Genomic DNA, 18,091 nt, shown 5'->3' on the forward strand with positions numbered 1-18,091 from the left:
TTTACGAGAGGGAAGTCAGCGGGCCCCAAGAGGTCGCTGGTGGCGCAGGAACCGAGACCAGATTGTAGAGAATGGAGGAAGAAAAAAAAAAATCACACACACCCAGAAACTTTCTTCCTTGTTGCTGATCCTCGGCCCCCTCCTCCCTCCCTGCCCGCCCCGGCAGAAGCCGTAACGTGACACCAAGCCGAGCGAGGAGCCCCCGGGTGGGGAAGGAGGAGAGAGCCGGGGAGGGCAGAGAGCGGGGCGGCTTTGCGCCCAGGAGAAAGGGGAGGAGAGGAGAGGAGGGAAGCCCCTGTCAAGGAGGTGGAGCGAGAGGGTGGTGTCCGCCTCCCGATCCTCCCTGCCTTGAGCTAGCCGAGCCTGAGTCGGGACCAAACACGCCGCCCGAGACCCACACAAAGCCCGGGGGGTCCACGCTGGCGCTCGTGGCGAGCCGTGAGCGAGCCCGGGGCACAGAGGGACCTGGGGCACGGGGCTGCTGCTAGCGGGACGTGCGACAGGGCGCGGGCTACGATCGCCACCCCCACGCCGGGGCCCGGGACATCTCGGGCCCTTCGGGGCCGCAGAGGGCGGCAGGGACCAAGATGAGGAGAGTGCCCTGAGCCCGGCAACTTCGGCCCCTCCCCGCCCCCACCCGGCTGCCCTCGGCGCGTCCCTCTCCATGTGCAGCCGGTCGGCCAGGCGCTCCGGCTGGCGGCGGATGGGTGACCTCTTCCTGGCCCGGGCGGGCTGTGCGAGGCGGCGGAGCCGGCGATGAAGAAGAAGCAGCAACAGCAGCAGCAGCAGCAGCATCCCAGCGGCGGCGAGGATCCCTGGCCCCATGGGGTCCCTGTGGGGGGCGCCCCTCCGTGCCTGGGCGGCTGCAAGCGCCGGATCCCGCTGCTGCCTTTCTTACGCTTCTCCCTCCGGGACTACGGTTTCTGCATGGCCACCCTGCTGGTCTTCTGCCTAGGCTCCCTCTTCTACCAGCTCAGCGGGGGACCCCCTCGCTTCCTGCTCGACCTGCGGCAGTATCTGGGTAAGAAAGGGCGGCATCGGCCCGACAAAGTTGGGCACCCGGGGAAAGAGTGATGAGCGGAGAACATCTAAAGCTGTCACAGCCACCACGGTCCCCGAGGCTCCCTAGGTGCGATGCCAGAGAGCATCCCTCCAAGCGGCAGCTGGGAGCGCCTGCTTCCTTCTGCGCGCAAGGCTGTCCGCAGCTGTCCAGGGCGCCAGGCAGGTACCCCGAGACTGGGGCACCACGTACCTGTCTCCCCAACACCACCACCACCACCACTCTAATTGGCGCAGTGTATGTTTGTGAGTGTGCGTGTATTCTCTGGCCTGATGGTGCGGGAACAGTTCACTCAGTGATTATGGTTAATGACTTCCAATCCAGTCTGGTCTGGTTGTGTGGGTTGGTTTAGCCCCGCTTTCCAGTCACTTCTGGAAATTCTATCCAGTGGGTCCCCCTTTTGTGGGTTGGCCCAGGTGAGGCTCCACTCTGTCCCTGGGCTGACTTGTCCCTTGGCAGCACCTGCTCACCCTGCGGACTGCAGCGAGGGTGTGGGAGGAACTGGGGCTGTCCGGTAGGTGCCCATCAGCGGCCTCGCCTCCGGTGAACTGTGGAACCCTGTGTGTGTGTCTCAAGTCAGAACTTTTTTTTTCGGTTTGTGGCTAAGGAAGAGGTTGGAACCCAAGAAAACAGAGATTTCAGTGAGGTGTGACCTCGCTGTTCTTTCATCCGGGGCTTCTGAGTGCCAGGGCTTGGCCAGCACTCACTGAGGTCCCAGGGATGATGCTGGCTGGCTCTTGTGCCTTGGCCAAGCGAGGATGCAAATTCCTTTGACTTCTGTAGCCAGAAGAGGTCGTGTAGAGATTGCCTCTGAGATGGTAAACATGAGCAGAAGAACCGCAAAGAGTGGTCATCTGCAGGCCCAGAATCGATTCAGGTGGAGACTCGGTCAAAATGCTGGAAGCAGAATGACCTGCCAAACTGGAGACTTCTACATTTACCTCTAAGGTCTTTAACTCGCGGAAGCAACAGGTCTAGACAGTAGGCCGTTTGGAAGGAAAAACAAGAAAACCTCAAAACCACACCAACAAACGCCTTTAGGGTGTTTGGGAGTGGAGTAAACTGATAAAATAGTATTCAGATTTTTTTAAAGTTAAAAGTTTCATTTCAGTAGAAGTGTTGGGGGCACGTGATATTTGCAAGAACCGCAATGGAAGATTAAAGAAAATATTGCCCTGGTCAGATTTCCAAAGCACAATTCTTAGCATCTGGCTTCATGGTTTTGGGTTAATAGGCCCTTTTTATTATTGGTCAGGGTAACCTTCATTCCTTGTAATCCTGCATTTTGGAATCCTGGGCCTTCCTTCCCAGCTCTCAGACACCTGCTCCTGCTCCTGCTCCTGGTAACTTTGTCTTCACTGTCAGGAACATCAGTGTCCACTAGGATGAGGAAGCGTGGAAGCTCAGGAATTTCCCCCCAGAGAGTCTTGTAGTGCACCGCCCCCCAATAAGCTCCTTTCAAGTTAAGTGCAAGGTCTAGGGTATATAGCAAAATGTGTTGTATAAGATTGGGAGGCCTCTGTGTCCACTCGTCCCAGGAGAGCTTGGCTTTGTGCTCAGAATGTATAGCTTTGGCTCTTGATGGTTGTAATTAGGGACTAGACACAATTTTTATCAACCCTGAACCTGGCTCCTACAGTTTTGTGGTTCTGTTACCCTTTATGTGAAGGAGGAAACTCGATGAGGGGGGGGGGGGAATGGGGATGGGGGGGGTGAGCGAGGGGGGGGTGAGGAGCGAAGAGCAGGGACATTTGGAGATAGTCAGGAAAGGTCAGTAGGTATGGCACTCACGGGATCACTGTTTTAGAAGGTGAGACACGAGGCATCTGGAGAGTCTGATGGTAGAAGAGAGAACTGGACATGCTCACCGGGAGGACTGAATCGTCTTCACTAACTGGCCATTTTCGGATGGGCGTGGTGGGTTAGAGATGCCATCTTTGTGAAATGGAACCGGAATTCTCTTGCCAAATCTCTTCCTTGTTGTTCTGTCACATAGATATGACAATCATTTCTGGGGAAAGTGGGCTTGTGGTCTTTAGAATGGCCTCAAACATATCCCGGATTATATCAGGCCAAGCTATCTGCAGACTTGCTTGCCAATGCGCTCTCTCTCTCTCTCTCTCTCTCTCTCTCTCTCTCTCTCTCTCTCTCTCTCGTATTTTAGAGTTTATCCATACAGAATATATTGTTAGTAAAAAAAATCCTCTCAGTTTCTCTTTTAACCAGGTTTGGAGGTTCCTCCTCAAATATAGATGTGTACAAAGTTCAGTATTTCTACATCAACATATTATATTAAACATGTTCTTTACGGACTATAATTTCAATATTTGGGGCGAACTACTTGATTATTATTGCTCACATGAACGACTGAACTCATTTTACTAGGTAGGTAGAGTAGTATTTAATGTGTTGGATATTATTATGAAAAAGCAAAGCGTCACAGGTATTCGTGAAGCACGTGAACATTAACTGCACCAGTCAGTCACATGCAGATGAAAGCTAATCCACAATGCGGCAGTACTGGCACCTTCTCTTGTGTGTCCCAGGTTTGTATGGGAAAATTGAAGGCTGAGAATTAATGGAGTTATTGGATCTAGGATGGCCACCAAAGGCCGGTCTGTGAAATGTCCCATTCATCCTTGGCGTGGTGCTCCTGAAAGGGAGTGGAAACATTACGAGTGGAAGCCTTATGAAGGAGGTTTTAGGTCAGGCCATTGGGGAGGGGTGCGTGCTCTCCAAAGGGGTTGCTGAGCACTGGCCTCTTCCTCTTTCAGTATCCAGACCTGATGCGAAAGAGTCTCCTTTGCTCTGTGCTCCCTCCATGACATCTTAGGTCGCCACAGGCCCAATGCAATAGGCATCAGTCAGTTCTGCATCAGTAGCTCCCCAATATTTTGGAGCCCAAATAAGACTTCGAAGTTGGTTCATCTCAGGTACTTGGTACAGCAATAGAAAGCTGCTCACGGGTGAGCATAGAGAAAGGGAAGCAAGACCTGCCTCCAAAGCTGTCAGATTCCAGCGCCCGGTGAAAAGCACCATGGGAAGTTTAAGAAAGTGCGAATACAGCAAAGATTAGAAGGGGAATCTCGGCTGCCAACTGGCTAAACCATCTTCAGGTTTACATCCACATCTTCACTTTCCTTCCCTTTATCCTTTTCCTCCGTTTCTTGTGAGGCCGGCAGAGAAGGGAAATAATCGAAGCCACGGGTCTGTCCGAACTCTGCCTTTCTATTTATGTTAGTTACGTTTCCTCTCACTGTGACAGATGACCTTGACCCAAGCCGCTTGAGGGAGGAGGACTTTATTTCAGTTCATGGCGTCCGTCTGTTCTGGGGATGGCCCGGCCCGGCAGAGTGTAGGGCGAGGGCTTATCACGTGGGGAGGAACCCGAGGCAAGGCCTGGCTCTCCCTCCTCAAAGGCCTGCTGCTAGTAGCTTGGGTCTGCCAGCTGGGAAGGCCCTGTGTCCAAGGGTTCCACAACCTCCCCAAAGAGCATCATCAGCGGGCGACCAAATGTTCAAATATACGAGCCTTTGGGAACATCTTACATTCGAACCACGATCCCATTAAAGGCGGCCATGCTGCCTCTGATTAAAAAAAAAAAAAAAAAAAAAAAAAAACAACCACCGGACTCTGACAGCAGGACAGCCAGAAGTGATGGACTGGGAAACTGTAGATCCCCCCTGGTCTTTTCCTAGAAGTTCTGTGTGTAGGCTCCTGGTTCTCCGTGTGGGTCCTTGGATCTGTAGCATCAGCATGACTTGGGAATTGGTTACATATTCAAATCCTCAGGAAATCTGAATTTCCTTCCAGACTTTCTGAATGTGCCTGAGCCTGGGCCTAGCAGGCTGCACCAAAGCAAGATCTCAGGTGATCTTGCCAGGGCTGCGGCCTGAAAACCATTGTTCTGTAGTCAACCATTGCTTTCAGAAGCCGTTGAAGGCATTTGAGAGAATGAGGAGGTGGGAAGGGAACTGATTTATAGCGATGTTTCAAGGTCATAACCATGGTTTCTTTCTTTTTTTTTTTTTTTAATTTCAAGTGATATAAATGCAATTTGCTTTACGGCTTACGGCCCATTGTTTCAGGAGTGGGAGGTGGGGGTCGGGGGAGCAGCTAGCAGCCGCAGCCTTACCTGGCTTTACACTTCTCGAGATTATGAGAGACACGGAGCAGGGCCAAAGTGGGTCCTCCAGGAAGCAGAGTGTGGGGAGGGAAGAGACCCGAGACAGGGTACAGCAAGGAGCTAGGGTCAAAGGGTTCCTTCTTCCAGCCAGTTTGGGGAAGGGCAGACTGTATTCTTCTAAAGTGAACTTCCTGCTGCAACATTCAAAAAGAAGAAATAAGCTGGGAGAGGAAAATGAAGCAGTGGGGTAAAGCATGGCTAACGCTGTACTTAAGGGTAGGAGCCCATAGGGTTTCCAATCCAGTGGAAAATGTTTTTAACAATTACGTATACATGTATAATTACATGTATATAATTATATATATGATTCATACATGCAAACATACATATGTACATACATATGCACACTCTATTTGTCTGTCTGTCTGTCTCTCTATCTAGACAGTGTGTGTGTGTGTGTGTGTGTGTGTGTGTGTGTGTGTGCAGATGCCACAGCGCATGCATAGAGATCAGAAGACAACTCTCTAGACTGAGTCAGTCCTGCCTTCATATGGATCCCAGGACTGAACTCACATCTGTAGCCTGGTGCAGCAAATGCCTTTTACCATTGTGTGAACTTAGCAACCTAAAATTCTTTCTGGGGCCTCACTTTGTAGCTCTGGCTGTCCTAGAACTCACTAGGTAGGCCAGGTTGGCCCTCAACACAGAGATCCGCCTGCCTCGGCCTCTGGAGTGCTGGGATTAAAGGCGTGGGCCACTGCTCCCAGCTCGTCCCCTGCCCTCACCTTCTTTCTGCATTCAAACTTTGATTTGCTATAGAAAACAAAACGAACCCCCCCTCCCCGACCCTGGCCCAAAATCAGGTTATGATGCAGCCTGCTTGGCAGTAGCCTTATCACTTCTGAGCTGTGGAAATATCAAAAACTTGGACACACATTATTTAGATTGATATAAACAAAATGGACCAGATGGTTCACTACTGATCTTGTACAACTGGCAGACGCTAAAGATTTATCATCAAGCCTCGGAGATGTGATTTAGCCTTTATGAGAGCTAAATTTGCTGGATTGATCTACAGTTGGTAGACTGTCCTTCCCATTTCTAATTTATAGCATTTTAAATGGAGACATAGTGCTTTTTCTCAGAATTGCCGATTTCTACATGTATTATATTCACGAGCCTGGGAATTTAGAGTCAGAAAATGGAAAAAAAAAAAAAGATGTGATTTTACTGAATTTTGAGATTCTCTAACTTTAAATAAATTTAAAGGGAAATGTGAAAATAGAGGTCCAGATCAGTTACAGAAACAGTTTCACTAAGCCTTAAAAACCCAATTCTATCTTTCTTCTACGTATCACACGTGGCTTAAATGCCATACTGGAGGCCGCACACAGTCAGCTGGGAAGGAATGCATAAAATATGAGGTTATCAATAGAAATTGTTGACATGGAAAAATGAGACTCTTGTTTATAGCCGCCCAGTCATCTCGGAGGGTGGGTTGGGGACACAGCAGCACTGTATTAGAAGAAAGACAGAAAAAGACACCCAACTGTGGCAGCCTCTTCTGTAAACACAGTGTGTGGATTGGGGGTGGGGGTGCCTTCTGACTGGTTAACTGTTTTTAATGGAGGCTAGTCTCAGTCTGAATTGTTTAAAAACACGCACAAATGTGGATCCTCTAGATACACTCTTTATCCACATTCCCTGACATCCATCTAGGCTTAAGACACGAGTTGGTTTTGTTGGAGAAAGGCTAGAAATAAAATAGTCAAGCTTTTTTTTATTCTAGGAGAGAAACCGTGTCTGTTGCCCAATGGAGGGGTGCTGAAGAAGAAATAGTTGGCCCTGCAGCTGTACTGATGCGGTCAGGTGATGGGCAGTGGAAAGGCACCTCATTTGATAAGTTGCAGCCCTTAGAATTATTAGTTGTTGCTCAGTTCTTTTCATTTTTTTTTGAAGCAGTGACCACAAATGAACTTTGTCTTACTCATATTTATCATGTTATAGAAACCTATCCCTAGCCAACAGTGACCTACATCGTTTTGTTTATTAGAGGTAGGGGTAGAATGGCTAACACGCTGGCCATTGGGAATTCTTATTTGCAAAAGTCAGCAAAATGCAGCAAGTGTTCAGCAGGATGATTCCACATGATGTCCACTTCGGTTTTTGACATTTGCTGAGATGCACTTCACGAGCTGTAGAACTGATGCATTTAAAGGTTTTTAATATTGTTAACAGTTTTCAGTGTATTCCTTAGATATAGTTATCACCACAACCACTTTAAGAATATTTTCATCAGAAGGAGAAAATGCCTCGCCTTTATTTAGCACCCCAGTGATGATAGGACCCTATTACTCCAGCCCTAAGCAACCACTGGTCTTCCGACATCTGTAGATTTGCTTGTTTGGCTCCTTTCTTATAACTGGAATTATATAATATATAATCTTTCATGATTGATCTTTGTTTGTTTGTTTGGTTAGTTGGTTGTTTTTCTAGATAAGGTTTCTCCATGTAGCCCTGGCTGTCCTGGAACTCCCTCTGTAGACCAGGCTGGCCTCGACCTCAGAGCTCTGACTGCCTCTGTGGAGGGCTAGGATTAAAGATGGGCGCTACCACCACCTACCTGGCTGTACTGGTCCTTCTTTTTACATGGCATAATGTTTACCAGGCTCACCCATATTACACAATGCACATGATTTCTTTTAATAGCTAGCTAATATTCCATAACTGGTTTTCAAAAATTATGGAAAAGAACATTCCATGGCATTTTATAGATAAGACCATATTTTGTGTATCCATTCACTTATTAATGGATGTTGAGGAGTTCATGGGAGCCATCCAGAGCAGTTCCCCAGAGACCTGTGCTTACTCTTGTCTGGTTTTGGCTGTCTCATACTCAGTTACAAGGCCTTTTATCTTTCATTCCTAGTGTTGCCAACTGCTTTAATCCTAACATTGAAGACTAACCTTTTGAAATTTTTTATATATGATATGAATTTATATATATATATATATATAATACGTTTGTATTATAATGCCAGGACAAAAGAAACGGAGAGGAGGAAGATAGAAAGGTGATGTCTTTTGAGTAGGGTCAGCAATGGAGGTCTGCAAGCAGCAGGATGGTCTGTCCACCTTTGGGCTACCGTAACATTGTTAGTGGCTTGGACACCGTTTTCCATTCTTCTGAGTGTGTACTTCAGGGTATAATTGCTGGGTCCCACGGGGACTCTATATTTAAGTCACTGAGGAATTTCCACAGTGGCTGGCTGTGTCCTTTCATGGCCCCGTCGGTGATATATGGGTCCAGTTTCCCAACATCCCCATGAACACTTATTTTTCCATGAAAAACTTGTTGCCATCCTCACAAGCATGAAGTAGTGTGCCACTGTGGTTGTGTTTTGTGTTTGGGTAGCACTTAGTGGATCCTAGATGCTTTCATGAGTCTCTTGACCACTTCGTATCTTTTTTTGGACAAATATCTACTCACTTCTTTTCCACCTTTAAAATGTTTTTCTCTTTTGTTGTTGAGTTCTAAGTATTTTTGTATTTTGGATAAGAGGCTCTTATCAGATAGAGGAATTTACTATCAATTCAGAGCTGGGAAGAATGATACTGATTTAAACACAATGTTCTTGATATATTCTCTGCGTCATCCTTCCCAAGGAGCAACAAAGCTAGTTTTATACAGCAGCCATTTCCAAGGTGTTAAGTATAGAGTTGGGATAGACAGACAAAATAAAAGTTCTAATAACTGATTGAGAAAACAAGGGCCTTTTCTGAGGAATCTTGAAGGACTGTTTTCTAGTGATGAATCTCTTTGAATAATAAATATTGGTTATCTGTATTTTAGTCCAAGTATGTGCTAACTTGGGCTGGAAATGGCTTAGTGATTCTCAACCTTCCCAATGCTGTGACCCTTTAATACAATTCCTCATGTGTGGTGACCCCCCCAACCATAAAATTATTTCATTGCTACTTTATAACTATAACTTTGCTACTATTATGAATTGTAATGTAAATATCTGATATGCAGGATATCTAATATGTGACCCCAGGGGGGGTTGCAGCTCACAGGTTGAGAACTACTGGCTTAGTGAATAAAGTACTTGCCATGAAAGTATGAAAACTGGGGGATGGAGAGATGACTCAATGATTAAGAATACTGTCCTTCCAGAGGACTGGGGTTCAATTCCCAGCACCCACATGGCAGCTTGTAACTCCAAGATTGGACACCCTCACACAGACATACATGCAGGCAAAACACCAATGCATGTAAAATAAAAATAAGTAAATTATTATTATTATTATTATTATTATTATTATTATTATATATATATTTTTTGAGACAGGGTTTCTCTGTGTAGCTTTGGTGCCTTTCTTGGAACTCACTCTGTAGCCCAAGCTGGCCTCAAACTCACAGAGATCTGCCTGCCTCTGCCTCCTGAGTGCTGGGATTAAAGGTGTGCGCCACCCTGCCTGCCTAAAAATAACTAAATTATTTTTAAAGAAATATGAAAAACATAGTTTGGATCTTTAGAACCTATAAAAAAGCCAGGCAAGCATTGTGGCCACCTGTAATCCCAACATTCTGGACTAAGAGACAGGGATCCTCTGGTCCGTGACCTCTGGATTCATTGAGAGACAGTGCCTCAGTAAATAAAGTATAACGTGATTGAGGAAGATGCACAATGTCAACATCAGGCCTCTATATGCTCACACGCATGCATGCATGTCCTCCCCCACACACGTACACACACATGTGAATGCACACATGGACATGTGCAACATATGCACAAAATGTATGATAACTCATGTACAGTCACCACTGATCTACTTTAGAGATATCACAAAGAACACTGTATTTTGCATGAGGAATATGAATGCAGCCAACTTTGAGTGACAGGTTATACACAATGGATGTGTTTTGTCTTCCTATCTGTTCACTTGAATAGAGTTGATAAGCTTATCAGGTTAAAAATTTTGGTACATTGTGTTCCTTTACACAATGTACCATGACGCTATCAAGGAAATCTTGAGCATTTTTGAAAAGTTAGGGTTCACATGCAGTTAATTTGTTTTGTATACCCATTGCATTAATGCACAGGACAAATTTACACTTAGCTGCAATTTCAATGCATGTTTCTATTTAGTGAAATGACATGACTGTGTTTAGGAAGTTATTAATTGTCTAAAAGCTTTGGAAAATTTTAAATTTCTAAACTTAAATTTTTAAATCTTTTATTTTTCAATTAAAAGTTTAAATTTAAACTTAAAATTTAAAACAAGCTTTTAGTATAGACACTTTAATGTTGTTTATTAGAACTTTAATTTGTATAGTTTAAAACAGCCATATTTGAAATTACTAGGGATAAAACAGAAAATCACATTTTCCTTCATAGGAAGGATCAGTATCTAAGTGTGTGTGTAACAAAAGCAGTTGGCAAAGCATTTGTGGGAGAAGAGTATTTGCAAGGGAATTAAAATGGAGCAAAGTACAATGATTTATGAGTATGGAAATGTCATGATTTGTACACTAACTAAACACTTAATCCGGGCAATGCAAAACAAATCATATCAAATTACTGGAAAATAAGTGTGGTGATTTGAATGAAAATGGCCCCCATAGCCTTATGGGAAGTGGCATTATTAGGAGGTGTGGCCTTATTGGAGTAGGTGTGGCCTTATTGGAGTAGGTGTGGCCTTGTTGGAGGAAGTGTGCCACTGGGGGCGAGCTTTTGGGTTTCAAATTCTCAAGCCAGGTCCTGGGTCACTCTCTCTTCCTGCTGCCTACTGATCCGGATGTAGAGCTCCAGGCTCCTTTTCCAGCACCATATCTGCCTGCACGCTGCCATACTTTCTACAATAACAACAATGGACTAAACCTCTGAACCTGTAAGCCAGCCCCAACGACATGTTCTCCTTTGTAAGAGTTGCTGTGGTCTTGGTGTCTCTTCACAGCAATGGAGCCCTAGCTAAAACAGGATACAGCTAACTGATCCTTCTTGGTCTGTCAGATTTTATACGAGCTGTCTATAATTTCCCGATGGTAGCCAGTGAATCCCTTTTCTTTTCTCACTTACTGCCTTTGTGTCTTTGATCCTCTGTGTTGGCTGCTGAGGAAGCTGAGATCTCCAGTGAGCACCTCTGAACCCCTGTAGTTTTCCTCCTGCCATCTTTTCTGAAGGATTGGCGTGCTACCTGGTGTTGTGATCAGTTGAAGGCAACCTCCTTAAATGCAGGGGGCGTGGACTTCCTCTCCCTCTCTTCATCTCTTTCCTTGGTGCTGTGTTCTGGCTCCTGGGAAGGAGCTGTTGGTTGAATGTGCTTGTCGTATTGACTGTCCTTTGCTAATGCTGTAAACTTATTTACTGGCTCTCTGTCATCGGTAGAGTTGGGGGAGGGACGAGGAAGACAGCTCAATTGATGTCAACAGTCTAATTTTTCCTTGCTATTGGAAGCCAATACACTAAATAAATATAAAATCAATATGACAGATAGCTCAATAAACATTTTCTTCTGTGCGCAGGGATAATTGTGTGCCTCCCACCTCTGAGGATTTAGAGTTACATTTTTAGAGCTCCAGGTAATTAATACCTGAGGTTAATTCACAGCTTTGGCTGTGTCCAGCTGGAACGCAGGCTTTTTGTTTCTTGTCGTCTCCCTGAACCCCAGAGCAGTTCCTTTTGGGAGTTTGCTAGTGAGCATCGTATTTCTCTCTGTAGGTCAGAGACTTCCTTCGTTAGCAATCTGTGTAAAATTGGGCATCACATTTCAAGTATGGCTGCAAGTTTTTCAAGGAGGTAGCTGTCTGGTGTTCGATTTTTGAAATGGTGACTATAGATTTTAGCCAGAGTAAACTTAGAGCCCAGTGCACCAAACTACCTCTCTTTGTTTTAGTAAAAGGTCTGGAGACTACTCTAAGTTGTCAATTTGGCTGCCTGGTTCTTACTGCACTCACTGATAGGTGTTTGTCTCATGGGTTTTAGGGACTGAATCCATGGTTGGTCTACACTAAGCCTGGGCTCTGCCACTGAGTCCTGTCCCCCAGCCCTGGCAGATATTCTAAACAGCATTCAATTGCATTCAACTGCATGGCTTGTAAGGCATACCACTGATTCCCCGACCCCCCCTGGTTTAGTAAGGATGACTTTCATGACCTTAATGAAAAGAAAAATAGAAGTATTCTGAGATAAGTAATTTCCTGTGTTCAGTCATTTGAACAGTAGTCACCAAAGGCTGTGTCAGATGCATCATGTTCAGAAAGAATATAGCTCTGGATAGAGATCTGGGTGTGAGTCATAGTTACTGCTTAGCAGCCTCGAGAACCTGAACAGGCTTTTTTTTTTCTTCTTTTCTTTTTAATTCTTTGAGCCATGGGTGCTTTGAACTGTGCAATGGGATTAATAACTGTCATTCTAGGTACTTACATGGTGCACAGACACACACGGGCAAAGCACACGTGGGAGTTAGTTTCTTAAAACTGTTAATTGTACTTCTCTATCCCAAGGCTTGGCATTTAATTTAACAAATGCCTGCTTTCCCACCTTGTTCTTTTAAGCACATATGTGTATATGACACTCACAGGAACACCCATAGAGTGGGAGGATGCAAATTCATTTATGACTCGGCTCCCAATACAGAAACCATTGTAACCCAGAAATGTGAAATTACCTAACCAAATAACCAGTGATTTAGTGATTTTTTTTTTTTTGTGGCTTCTCTTGTCTCCCTTAGATTGACAACGGCTTGTCAGCAGCTGACAAGTTCCAGGCATTTGCCCTGTTAGTTACATACACGCCAGAACCTTCCTCATTCTTAGCCTCTTTTCTGCTTCCTAGAAATGTGTTTAAAGAGGATGTTCTGGAAAAAAGAAAAAGTGTGTGTGTGTGTGTGTGTTGGGGTGCTGGTGGTTGGGAATGTAGCTCAGTGGTAAAATTCTTGTCCAGCATGTGTGAACATTTGTAGTAGTGGTTCTCAATGCTGTGACCCTTTAATACAGTTCCCATCTCGTGGTGACCCCAAACCATAAAATGATTTTTGCTGCTACTTCATAACTGTAACTTTGCTACTGTTACGAATTGTAATGTAAATAGCTGTGTTTTCCAATGGTCTTAGGTGACCCCTGTGAAAAGGGCAATTCGATTTGCAAAGGGGTCATGACCCACACGTTGAGAATCATTGTTTTATAGGGTTCAATCCCTGGAAAATAACATATCCCCAAAGTGGGGAAAGACAGAACACATTCTTTTCTTTTTCTTTTTCTTTATTTCTGAGATTAAGAACATATTTTTTTCCCACAGAAAATTTTACTGTTTTGAATTTATCTCTTTCACTTGTTCCCCGTATTCACAAGATAAAATAGCACTGGGGGCTGAGGCCCAGAAGGTTGGGTGTGTTAAGATTAGAGCAGTAAACTCTAAATTAGGCCTGCTTGAACCAGTCATGGCACCAAGCCCTCACCATGATGGATCCTAGCCCTTCTCTTCTCATGGAAGAACCTTCCAGCAGCATGACCACTTTCTCCTCTCTGCTCCCACTGCTCTTGTTTGGGGTTAGGGCCAGAGCAGTGTACCACAGAAGAGGAGGGGGGTCTTGACCAAGTGTGGGGGTGAGTTTATTTCTGTTCTCAATTCTTGGTTTCTCTGTTTGCTTTGGTCTCTGTCAGGGACAGGGGGCACATGAGATCTATGACTCATCCCTGCATCCTTAGGCAGTGGCTCATCCCTGTATCCTTGGGCTACCACTCATCCCTGCATCCTTGGGCAGTGGCTCATCCCTGCATCTCTGGGCATCTGAAAGCAATTGCCTATATTCTAATAATTCAAAAGAAAGTTAAATCTTGCTGTACAGCCTTAAGATCCATGAGCTTGTCAACCAAGCACAGAACTTCCTGCTTTGGTACGGGGACTATGGCATATGGTCACCTTTCTGTTGGACAAGTTGAACTGTCAGACAAAGTAGTGCAGGTATGTGGAGGGCTCCTGTGCCACAGTTTGGAAGGGGACGGACAGTAGTTCAGTACAAGTGTTGTGACAGCACCGGCCTTCCTAGTTTTCCGTTTCTTCACCTCTAACACCAGGAGTTTGATGAGATCCATGGTTTCCTCAGACCCTCACCTCTAGCATGAGCTTGGCTGTCAGTCTGAGAATGAGTTCCCGTGGCCCAGAGAAGGGAGAAATACAGTTTAAGGGTTCTAGAATTCCCCGTTGGTAATATTTAAATCGACTCCAGAGGACAGTATCTTTTCTTTAGAGTTACTACTTTGCTAATGCCCCTTTGCGATCTTAAAATCACCTGCTCACAGAGATGTCATTTAATGATAGCAATTAAAAAAAGGAGAAGGACTTTTTTCCTTTACAATTTTTAAATTTTTTTTTTCGTTCCATTGGTGTGCATCTATTGCACATGGTACTGGGTTACGCAAAGGCATTTTCATACCGACAGTGCGATGGGTTTGATACAGTTCCCACCTCCTTCCCCACTCCTACCTGTTCCCGTTAGCTCCCTTCGTCCCCTGGACAATTTCGCTTCTACTTTCATGTCACACATACACTAGTGACTTTCTGTTTCTATGTGAAATCACGGAAGTGCCGGTGAGAGAAAACATGGCAGTATTTGTGTGTCGTCCTCAGTCTGCCTTAATTAATATAACGTGACTGTCTCTGACTGCATCCGTTTTCCTGCAAATGGCATGACTTCATTCTTCTTTAGAGCTGAGAAATACTCCATTGTGGGGCCAGTGAGATGACTCAATGGGTCACAGTGCTTACTGTTCGGGCCTCATGGCCGGAGATTCCTGGAACCCACAGGGAAAAGGGAGAATCAACTCCAGAGAGCTGTCCTCTGTTCTCCATAGACACACCATGTGGCCATGTGTGCCTACAGTCTCTCTCTCTCTCTCTCTCTCTCTCTCTCTCTCTCTCTCTCTCTCTCTCTCTCCCCCTCTCTCTCTCTCTCTCTCACACACACACACACACACACACACACACACACACAGACGTGCGTGCACATACCTGCATGCATGCACACGTCTGTGCACATACAATAATAATAAAGTTTTAAAAACTTCTGTGGTGTAGGGCAGTGGTGGCACACGCCTTTAATCCCAACACTCAGGAGGCAGAGGCAGGTGGATCTCTGTGAGTTCAAGGCCAGTCTAGTCAACAGAGCAAGTTCCAGGACAGGCTCCAAAGCTACCCAGAGAAACCCTGTCGCGAAAAAACAAAACAACACCCAAAACTTCCATGGTATGTATGTACCATGTCTTACCCATTCTGCTGATGGACACCTATGTTGATTCCATAGCTTGGTAGTAAACATTTATGTTCAGGTATCTGGGATGCATTGACTTGGGAAGTCCTTCAGATAAGTAGCCAGGAATAGTTTGTATTCCAGTGGTTTCTTGAACACAGTGTTTTTAAGGGCAGAGACCTCTTCCAGGCATTTTGCTTGATGAGTGCAAAGGGGTCTTCGCAGAGTAAGTAGTTTGAAGCAAGTGGTTTTAACAGAAGCCAAGAAGTTAGCCAGGAGAGGAGTTTCGCACAAACAGGCAGCTAAGATAAATGGTTAGCTGGAGGAAGTTCTGCACAAGCAAGCAGCTTTGACAAGGGCTAAGTTAGTAGGACATCCTGACCTTTGGTTCCTAGATAGAGCTGGGTAGGTTTCCATGGGATTTTCCACAAAGAGATTAGACTGTAGTCAAACCTGGAAACAACCTCAGCAAGAATACAAGATGGAGGAACCTCTTGCTCTGTCTTGCACTCTTGGGCTCCTGCTTATTTCTGTTCCTTTCAGAAGAACCATAGACCATTCCTTTGGGCTTCCCAGCCTTCCAGATAGTTGAAAATACAACACTGGCTACCATGTCGCTTCCCATCCCCATGTAATTTTGTCTAGAAAAATTACCTGGATTGCAGTAATTTTTCTTTGGAAATAATTCTCCATCACAGAAAGAACAAAAGGGAGAAAAGAAAATAAGGACATTAAAACCACACCTTCTGATCAATTTCCTCCAACAAAGCAAAAAATAATAAATAAATAATAAAAAAAAAATCGAGACTTGGTGCAGATTGTTCCCGAGGAAATGAGACTAATATGCAGATAGTTAAAAGTGAGCAAGTCATCAAGATAGGGATGATAACTCATGAGCCAAATGGGCAGCACATCTGAGCAGGCTGCTCTCAACTGGCTAGTTTGTCCATGAGAAGATAAGCTGGTTTTAATTACTGTCTTAGTTAGGGTTTCTAGTGCTCTAAAGAGACGCCATGACCACAGCAGCCCTCATAAAGGAAAACATTTTATTGGAGCTGGCTTACAATTCAGAGCTTTAGTCCATTATCTCATGGCGGGAAGCAATGGCAGCATGCAGGCAGACAGGGTGCTGGAGAAGGAGCTGAGGGTTCTACATCTGGGTTGGCAGGCAGCAGGAAGAGAATGCCACACTTGGCTTGACGTGAGCATCCAAGACATCAAAGCCTGTCCATGACACACTTTCTCCAACAAAGCCACACCTACTCCAACAAAGCCACACCTACTCCAACAAGGCCACACCTACTCCAACAAGACCACACCTACTCCAACAAGGCCACACCTACTCCAACAAGGCCACACCTACTCCAACAAAGCCACACCTACTCCAACAAAGCCACACCTACTCCAACAAGGCCACAGGACCTGATAGTGCCACCCCCTGTGAGCCTATGGGAGCCATTTTCTTTCAAACCACCACAATGACGCTCCACATCTTTGTCTCTTTCTTCTATGTATCTATCCCTCCTCCTCCTCCTGTGAAGGTTCCGCCTTCTTGGATGTGAGGGTGTTGCTGTCACAAGCCACCTTTAGACCTATGTTCTTTGGGACTGTCTTACTTCCACGCCTAAAGAGTAAGCAGCCTGGCTGAGCCTGGGTGAGCGTCTGGGTCCCTAGCACACATGTGACCAAGTTCTCGGGAACAGTTGCTGGGTGATGTGCCCACTGAGACGCTGCATTCCTGTCCAGAGCCACACCCATGGAATCTCATGGAAAACTGCCCCAATATCCGGACAGACTGACTAGTCTCCTGCATCCCCTGCACCCTCTACCTGCTGGCTAGGTGAGAAAGAACCAGGGGCTGAAGGCACTGGCTCAGGGCTTCCAGCCCAGGCAGGAGGCTGGAAGTGGTTTCTCTTGTCTCCCCCTGAGCAGCGGGCCTGACTCATCTGGTTGGAGTCCCGCAGACTGACCGGGGATCACTTACAATCTCATTCTGCCGCAGTGTAAGAATTCCTCTCCTGACATGGCAAGGAATGTGGGTGACGTCACAGACAGACTCAGACACTCCAAGAGGAAGTTATTTTTTTACCACGGGAGAGAGAAAAAAAAAAAATCAGAAAGTGTTGACTTATGGGGAAGCCGAGGCAGGGGCTGAGTGGGAGGGAGGGGACTGGGCAGCTGGGGCTTGGCTACCTGGCCTTGTTGCCTTGCCAGACTGGCCTGGTTTGTGGTGAGGCCACTCTGCAGAATCTCTCCCCAAGGGCAAATGATGTTGGCATGGCCTCTGAGTGTACAGCCAATTTAAGCAGCGTGGGGGTAACGTGGGTGTTTCCTGGAAGTGTGCGGTGGGCTCTCTAGACAGCCCACGGAGGCAGCTCTCCGACATAAGATGTGGGGAAAGATGGAGAGAAGACGCCAGCAAGCTACACGAATACAAACTCCTAGTGACAGTTTCCGCGCCTCAGTCAAGCAGATGGCAGGAGGGAGGCCATCTTGCTCATGCTCTTTCTGGTTCCAAAAGCTGTTCGTTTGCCTGCTGAGCAGAGTTGGAAGACCTTCAGTGTGCGGGTATGTTCTTTTAGTTGCTCTGAGGAGGAAGTGGCTCCCCAGAGAGCAGAGAGGAGAAGGAAATCTAGGTAAGCACCCTGCGG

At 46.0% G+C, this 18,091-nt stretch overlaps 1 protein-coding gene across 3 annotated transcripts in view; it reads left to right on the forward strand.

Annotated features, from left to right (window-relative positions):
- The first annotated feature begins 204 nt into the window (after positions 1–204).
- Positions 205–18,091, forward strand: part of Ust (uronyl 2-sulfotransferase) — a 286,921-nt gene continuing 269,034 nt past the window's right edge. Inside the window, exon 1 of one of the 3 annotated variants that reach the window (XM_006984443.4) lies at positions 205–1,021. In XM_006984443.4, the coding sequence (XP_006984505.1) occupies positions 757–1,021 (265 nt within the window). In that variant the 5' untranslated portion in view covers positions 205–756. Of the gene's footprint in view, positions 1,022–16,835; positions 18,077–18,091 lie in introns of those variants that run through there. The other 2 variants (XM_042262310.2, XM_076552790.1) reach the window with 2 other exon arrangements.

This window comes from Peromyscus maniculatus, chromosome 16, assembly GCF_049852395.1.
Source record: "Peromyscus maniculatus bairdii isolate BWxNUB_F1_BW_parent chromosome 16, HU_Pman_BW_mat_3.1, whole genome shotgun sequence".
In the NCBI taxonomy this organism is placed as follows: Eukaryota; Metazoa; Chordata; class Mammalia; order Rodentia; family Cricetidae; genus Peromyscus; species Peromyscus maniculatus.